This window comes from Orycteropus afer, unplaced genomic scaffold (assembly GCF_000298275.1).
Source record: "Orycteropus afer afer isolate SDZICR_OR568_19922 unplaced genomic scaffold, OryAfe1.0 scaffold00069, whole genome shotgun sequence".
Taxonomy (NCBI): Eukaryota; Metazoa; Chordata; class Mammalia; order Tubulidentata; family Orycteropodidae; genus Orycteropus; species Orycteropus afer.
Window position 1 is genome coordinate 3,580,965 of NW_006921656.1, and position 8,428 is coordinate 3,589,392.

Consider the following 8,428-nt stretch of genomic DNA (forward strand, 5'->3'; position numbering starts at 1 on the left):
GGGCTCAGTCATTTGCTATTGATAGTGAAAAGAAAGTGAGTATGCTGTGTATACTCTGTGAGTGTGTCTCCGAGTACCTCTTTAGGATAGATTCATATTAAAAAATCACTTTGTCCAGGGGAATGGATATGGGTTGTTCATCTCTTCCACATTCTCCCTCATTTCTACCAGGGCACTCACACTGTTTCCTGGTGTTGGGTGGCCCCAGGCCCTCTCATCACTTTCTACTCCTGTAGGAGCTTCTACTCCTTCTGATCTCCTCCTGGTCACTCTCAGAAGGCTTCCCTGTGAGGCCATTGAAGAGGAGAAGGGGATATCTGCAGTATCCCTGGGAACTCAAAGATTTACCCTGTCCACACCATCTTATAAGGATGTCAGTGTAACCCATCCAACTTTGCCTTCTACATGACCTGGTCCAAAGGAAGATCTAGGCCATGTGCTTCTCCCACGCACTTCCCAGATGCTCCCTGATGTGCCCCTCATATCCTCATGGAAAGGGTCCTTTCCTCTCTCACAATGCTTTTCCACACAGAAGCACCAGTGTGATTCCAAAGGGAGAAAAGACAGAGGGGTGAGGTTTGGTCAGCATGAGGAAGAATGTTTCGCATCGGGCACCACCCACAAAGTCTGGTCCGAGGGATGTGTGCCTGCTGGGGAAGCCAGGTTACAGCTGCATTTGCCCCTTGGCCTCTTTCTTCTCCAGTTACCTCCGGCAATGAGCCCCCTTTTCCTTTCTTTCCTCCAGGGAAGATCTGGTCCCCCTGGTGTGCCAGGGCCCCGAGGAGAGAAGGTGAGTGAAATGGGTGGTAGATGGCTCAGGAAGGGCAGGTATGGGAACTGCCTTCCTGAACAGACCAGGGCTTAGGGAGAGAGACCTAGGCTGGAGTCCTGGCAACAAGGTGCAGACAAAGGGTGGTAAATTGGGATTGACCCAGTGTCCACAGAGAGTGGACTCAAGAGACAGTTAAGCAGTAGCTTCCAAAGAATGCAATAATTAGGCCAACAAGATGCCTCGGTGCAACAAGGAAGAGGCCAGCTGGGGTAGACATGATATATGCACCAGGTAGGAGGCAGTGAGGGGAACTGGAGAGCCCGGGACAGAGCATAAGGTACAGGGAAGGTGGAGACAGCTCCGGGAGAGAAGTTCGGCCCAAAGGTTCCTTGTAGAAGTCCAGGAACCCAACCTTGTATAGGGAAGGGTGTGCTCAGGGGTCTAGCACAGATTTAAACCCAGTAGGTGAATTTCAATGACTGTGTTCCTATCGGAAAAAAAAATTTAAATGTTGAAATATATACTACTATGAGCTAATAAACGACTGTGTTGTAACATGTGTCAGTGAAATACTCAGAATAAACAGACTTGGAATTTCCCTCCCCTTGATTGGTAACTGGGGCTCAGGAGTTCCCAGTTACGTCACTGACTGGCCAATCGATGGGCTAGGGTGAAACTGGCAGGGAGTAGAGATAAGAAGGCAGACTGAGATGACATTCAAAAAGTAGGGGCCACCAATGTTCATTGCAGCACCTTTCACAATAGCCAAAATGTGGAAGCAACCGAAACGTCCACCAACAGCTGAGAGAAAAACACAGTGTGATCCATCCACACAATGAAATATTAGTCAGAAAGAGAAATGAAATCCTGACACCTGCTACAACATGGATGAACCTTGAAAACGTTCTGAGGGTCACCAAAGGACAAATACTGTATGATCTAACGTCTACGAAATATGCCTATGTCTAGAAACCAGAGATGAATAGTGGTTACCAGGGGTGGCAAGGAGTCAGGGAGAGGGGAGATTGAGTTTCTGCTTAAGGGGATTGAGTTTATGCTAATGATGGTGGGATAACTTGGAAAAGAATGATGACAATCATTGCCCAATATTACGAATGTAATCAGTTCCACTAAATTTTACAAGTAGAAACTGTTGAATTGGCGGGAGGCTCTGGAGAGGGCTGAGCCTGGGGAGCTTCTTGAAATGCAAATTAGATGCCAGGAATATGGCTCAGCATCAAGAAGTCAGCTTCGAGAAATTTCTGGTATTCTTTGTATTTTTATTACTTCTACTTTTAGAAGTAAAAAGCCATTTAAAAAAAAAAACAAAAACCTCACTGCCATCGAGTTGATCTCAGCTCATAGTGACCCCTCCTTGAGTTTCCAAGGTAGTATCTCTACGGAAGTAGATTGCCCAATCTTCCTTCCGAGGAGTGGCTGGTGGGTTGAACCATAAGCCTTTAGCTTATGAGTCAAATGCCTTAGGCACTATGCCACCAGAGCTCTCTAGAAAGGTCTAGATAATATCCAGGCCTTTTAAAAATCTATGCTTCTTAAAATGTCTTTTTGCATTAAGGAGCTCTGGTGGCACAGTGGTTAAAGCACTGGGCTGTTAACCAAAAGGTCAGAGGTTCAAGCTCACCAGCCATCCTGTGGGAGAAAGATGAGGCAGTCTGCTTCTGTAAAGATTTCCAACCTTGGAAGAAGCCCTCTGGGATTCTTCAGTCCTATAGGGTCACTGTGAGTCAGAACCCAGTTGATGGCAGGTTTTGTTTTACGGAAGGCTGTGGATAAATCCCAATACAATCCCACAGACCTCTTGCCCCTCCCTGTCTTCCTTTTTCTCCTCTATAGCATTGTACATATATATATATATTAAAATCAGAATAATAATCCTGGAAATTTACTAGTCTTTAGTAAATAAAATAAAAGGTGTGTCTTATACTGGCCATCTGCCTTAGAAGATTTTTCAACAAGGCCTAGAAAAATAAACATGCTGCTGAGGACTTCAACTCAATCAAATATAACTGTCTGGAAACATTCTTTGCACTCCATGGAGGGCTGTGGAAATGCGTGTGGACATCACAGCCTGCCTATGCATTCTGAGAGTCTGTCTTCAGAGGGAATAAGGAGGTACGATGAGTCCTGGGCTTAATGGCAGGTGGATGAGACACTGTCTACCAGAGAATGGTTTTCTTCCAGATTCCTAGACAGACCCTTAGGAAAGACATCGGATGTCAGGTTAGAGAATAGCTGTGGGGAGAGAAGGATGACTCTGGATGGGACCCGAGAAGCACCGCTTCAACCTGGCATAGGTCCTTGACAAGTTCAGGTGAAGGTCGTTGACTGACTCAGGCTGGTTACCAGGCTGTGCTGCAAGGACAGCCAGGCTGCTTCTGATCTCTGTAGGAGCAGACAGGTATACATTATAAATAAATAAATAGAGCCTACGTGCTGGAATAGCCCAGCTTGGGAATGGGGACGGGAGGCGTGAAGCTCTTCAAACTCAGCTAATTATTCTCTCCAACGTATTTTTAGAGATGAGATTCACATTGTTACTTTTGAAAATAGCTCTTAAACTTGGAGACTCATGATACTTCCATGGGCTGATGTCAGGATTTTAACATTCCCTTCACTTCTTTGACAGGGGGATGCTAAATTCTGAAATAGTAGTTTGTTTCAAGTCACTAAGAAGGATGATTCTTGAAGGCTGCACCTCAGTCGTGTCTCTGTTTCCTGCTGCTGCTCGTTGTATGTGCTCAAAAGCCTACTTATGCATGTGTTCATCTGATGTGTCAAACTTTCCTCTCATTTCTAGATTGTTGTTTTGTCCTCCAGTTTGGGAAACAGATTGAATTTTCATTAGACACCATGATGAGAGCAGAGGTTGGAGAGGTTAGAAGACAGAGTCAAGGGGCAGGGTGTTATTTGGAAGGCAATCATTGGAATAAAAAAACAGTAATGCCCAGGTGGGGTGATAGCTCTCAACTTATTCTGGGAGAGCGTCATTGAGACGAGCCTCAGCTGTTACACAGTCTGAGGCAGTCAGTGGTGCCATGGAGTGGACAATTCTGAACACCCTCATTTTGCAGTAAAGGAAGAGAGGCCCAGAAACAAGGGGTGTCTTGTACAAGACCCCACAGTGGATTTGGTTTCAAACCAAAGTTTAAAACTTGGCTTATCTACCTGTCCATCCAATGTGGAGCCACATGTAAGTATCAGTGGGTGCATGCATTATTTGTACTATCTTAGGACTTTTACTATAAGGAGCCCTGGTGGCACAATGGTTAAGTGCTTAGCTGTTGTCCAAGTGGGTACACACCCAGCTTCTCCACAGCAAAATATGTTTCTGCAAAGATTACAGACGAGAAGGCCCCGTGTGGCAGTTCTGCTCTGTCACGGGGTCACTGAGTCGAAGGTGACTCGATAGCACCTGGGGACAGCAGCAGCAGCGTTTTGCAGACCTGGCTCTTTGGCTGTATTAGTTACCCGCTGCTGTGTAATGAAGTACCCTGCACCTTAGTAGCTTAGGACAGCAGTCCTTGATTCACTCTCACATTCTCTAGAAGCAGGAATCTGGGAACGGCATGGGTGGAGAATACTGGCTTAGGATCTCTTGTGAGGTTGTGGTCACCTCAGGGTCTTTGGAAGGCCTTCTTGCTACTGTTGACCAGAGGCTTCCCTTCCTCCCTCCCTGAGCCTCTCCCTAGTGCTGGTCAGACATGGAAACTGGCTTCCCCAGAGTGGTAGTGAGAGAGACAGACAGAGCCCCAGATGGAGGCCACAGACATTCTTAACCTAATCTTGGAAGCAACATACCATCTTGTAGGCTGTATGCTACTGGTCACATATGGGAGTGGTCACTGGTCTTCTGGGGTTGCTGTAACGAATGCCATGCTGGGTGGCATAATTCTTCCACAGTCTGAAAGCTGGTGAGAAGTCTGAAATCATGGTGCTAGCAGGACTGTGCCCCTCTGAAGGCTGTAGAAGAATCCTCTCTCCTCTCTTCTTCCTAGATTCTGGTAGTTCCCAAAAATCCTTGCCGCCCCTTGGCTTGTGGCTACATCACTCCAGTTTCTGCCTTTGTCTTCAAATGGCTGTCTTCCCTCTATATGTCAGTCTCTGCTGTGTCTCTGTGTCCAAGTTTCCCTGTTCTTAGAAGGATACAGTCATTGGATTAGGGCCCAACCTACTCTAGCATAACCTCATCTTAATTACATCTACAAAAGCCTTATTCTCAAATAAGATGATGTTCACAGGTGCCCAAGATTAGAACCTGAACATACCTTTTGAGGGGACACAACTCAACCCACACTGGGGACTATCTTGGTGGCCGGCTACCACAATGACTAGAAATGATCATTACATAAGTGTGCTACACAGATAGTAGAAGGAAAATGATTCAAGTAAAGACTTCTGCTTGGTTCTATCGTTTCCTAGCTTTTTGACCTTGACTAAGTCACTGAACATTTCCATGCCTTAGCTTCTTGGTCCCTTCATTGGGAAAGAAGGTATCATAGGGAAAAGAGTTAATCCAGGTAAAGTCCTCAGAACAAGTCCTGGAAGATAGAAAATGAATGCCAGAATCATTATTTTCCTTAAACCAAACCAAACCAATCTCACTGCTGTCAAGTTGTCTCCAACTCATAGCAACCCCTCCTTGGGTTTCCAAGGTGGCGTCACTATGGAAGTAGATTGCCCAACCTTCCTTATGAGGAGTGGCTGGCGGGTTTGAACCGCCAGCCTTCTGGTTAAGCAGTCAAATGCCTTAGGCACTACGCCACCAGAGCTCCTTCGTTTTCCTCACTAATGACTAAATATGTCAGAATACTTGACCTCACATTGGGTGGGACTACCTGGACAGATGATCAAAACACTTGTCCTGATTCATTGATTCATGACTATTCTTGAAAAGTCTCTTTCTGGGGTATAAGAGTGATAGCAATAAACACAAAAATAAAAACAAGCTAAGCTAATATGATAGACTTGGTATAAATAAAAGGAGAAAGACATAGCTCGGACGCTCAAAAGATTCATAATTTAGCTACAGATAGCTACAATAGCTGATGCATATATCCAGCCCAGTGCATAGCTCTGGTAGTGTTCTGTAAATAAGCATTTGCCCCTCACACGTGGGGAAGCTGTTCCACATGCAGCCATCATGGCCCAGGTGACATGATGCCAAAGGAGGAGAAGGTACCAACCAAGCCTTCTATATACGGTGACTTGTGAAAATGGATGGGGATCACCACGGCATATTTTTTAGTTATTTAAATGCTGACCATATGCTGAAGATAACACAGGGATGAACATGCCATACACTGCACTTACTGCCCACCCTCCATGCCTAACTCAGTGCCTGGTATAAGCAGGCACTCACTGAATAGTGGATGATGGGCTGCTCGTAAGCAGAAAATGGTTGTGGAAAGCTAGGCGGTATTTACAGAGCACCAACCAGATCTTGGCACTGGGCTAGATGTACACAATAGAGAAATCAGGCTTCTTCCCTCTAGAAGGGCTCTGTGACCTTCATGCAGACGTAAGAATCAGGCACAAAACATTTGAGACTATTGTAAGAAGTGAGCAAGACAGTTATCATGATGTTCTACATAATAGGTCCAGAGAAGGAAGTGGCCTCTTGAGCAGGTGAGAAAAAGCAAGGGCCTTGGAGGCATCTAAAGAGGTGGAGAATGACAGAAGGTGGAAAGGAGTATATCCATTGAAATATTTGTTATTTCCACACAGGGTGACGTGGGGCCTGCAGGATCCCCTGGTATACCAGGCTCTGTGGTAAGTCCTACAATCATAATGGTTGGAATCACAAAGTCATCAGTTGATGGAATCAGGGTGTTGGGAGAGTCCTTACTTCTAAGACCAGGACAGAATATGAGCCGGATCAAAGGCTTTCAACATGAAAAATGGGGTGAAATCAGAGAAAAGTACAAAGTGCTGCATGACAGCGTGCCATGTGAACCTTTGCAGAGTTGAGAGAAGTGGACCATCGGGAAGAAATTGCCAGCCTTTATTTTCCACTAATGCCTGTTTTGTCTCTCAGGTGCAGAGAGAGGGCTTAAAGGGTGAGCAGGTAAGAGGACCGTGGGACCTCCCTGTCGTGGGCCTTGGGTGGTGGCACATATAGAAAGGCCACATCCCTGAGGCTGAGGTGGCATGTTGAGCTCAGATCAGACCTTTCAGAAGTGGAACAAATTGATGTTTAGCCAAATGAAAATGCCTGTGGTGCCTCCAGGCCCCTCCTGAGGACTCAGGAAGTCAGCTCTGAGTTGGGAAGGTGGCATGGTGGTAGTGGCTCCCGTCACATGGAGAGTCATGGCTAATATGTGTTTGGCTTGTGTTCCAGGGAGCTCCAGGACCTCGAGGCCACCAGGGCCCACCTGGGCCACCAGGAGCTCCGGTGAGTCGTCCCTGCCCAGCCCAGGTCTGCTCTTCTAGTAGTTTCTTGGGGCTAGGGCAACAAAGTACCACAAAGGGGGTGGCTTATAAGAGCGTGAGTTTATCGTCTCATTGTTCTGGAGTCCAAAAGCAATGCCATCTTCAGGGCTGTCCTCTCTCTGACCACTGTAGGGCCATTCCCAGGCTCTTCCGGCTTCTGGTAGCCCCAGGCATTTCTTGGTATTCCTCCGTTTATAGGAGCGCCATCATCTCTCAGCTAGTTTCTGTCTTTTCTCCTCTTTTCTGACAATAGCATTCACATGAGATTGGAAACCACCCTACTCCAGTATGAATCTGTGTTTGCTTAACTGATGATCCCTTCAAAGATCCTATTTCCCAACAAGGCCACGTTCACAGGTACAGACAGGGGTTAGGACATTTTAGGGGACACAATTCAGTCTATTACGGCTCTGAACAGCTCTAGGTCTAGAGAGTGATAACCAATCCCAGTCCTGAGCCCAGTCTCAGGAGCTCATCACATCATCCGCTTCACAGAGGAGGAAACTGAGCCCAGCCAGGTGAGTTCCCAAAAAGACCTGGGTGTGGAGCTGGACATACATCAGGCAGCCTGCTGTCCGAGGAGCCCTGGTGGCACCACAGTTAAGCACTCCACGTTAATAGAATGGTTGGCAGTCTGAACCCACCCAGTGCCTCCACAGGTGAAAGACCTGGTGTTCTGCTCCTGTGAAGACTCTTGTTGGGTGCTGTGAGTTGGTTCTGACCATGGCAACCCTAGATGCAGCAGAATGAAACACTCTGCCACCCTCATAGTCTTTCCTGGGCAGGAAAACCCTACGGGGCAACGCTGCTCTGTCCCATGATCTCTCTGCATTGGCATTGACTCAGTGTGAACAACAAATCACCATTTGGGAAGAGACCACTCAAAGGGACCCAGGACCACCTTGTGCTGTGAGTTCAGATGTGAATGACAGTAAGAATTCAATCAAATCCACAGGCTGGGCTCCCACCTGCTCCTCTCTTCAATGCACCACTGGCACTGTCCCAACAGCATTTTACTGAAATAAATCAGACATCTCTTATTTTTAAATGTCCATAAGTCAGATTCGTATTAAACTATTTAGGGCCTTACATCATTAGAATAAATTTGTATGGATTTTCTAGGATAAAGCTAGAAGAAACTTCTTGTTGTTTTGTGCCATCGAGTCTGCCCCGACTCATAGCAACCCCTCCTTGGGTTACCGCGGC

The 8,428-nt window shown here is 46.6% G+C and overlaps 1 protein-coding gene across 1 annotated transcript in view; it reads left to right on the plus strand.

The window, feature by feature from the left end:
* COL22A1 (collagen type XXII alpha 1 chain) overlaps window positions 1-8,428 on the plus strand; it is a 291,312-nt gene that overhangs the window by 100,041 nt on the left and 182,843 nt on the right. The window contains exons 16-19 of the mRNA XM_007940570.1: window positions 746-790; window positions 6,518-6,562; window positions 6,828-6,857; window positions 7,131-7,184. Of these exons, the coding sequence (XP_007938761.1) occupies window positions 746-790; window positions 6,518-6,562; window positions 6,828-6,857; window positions 7,131-7,184 (174 nt within the window). The remainder of the gene's footprint in view (window positions 1-745; window positions 791-6,517; window positions 6,563-6,827; window positions 6,858-7,130; window positions 7,185-8,428) is intronic.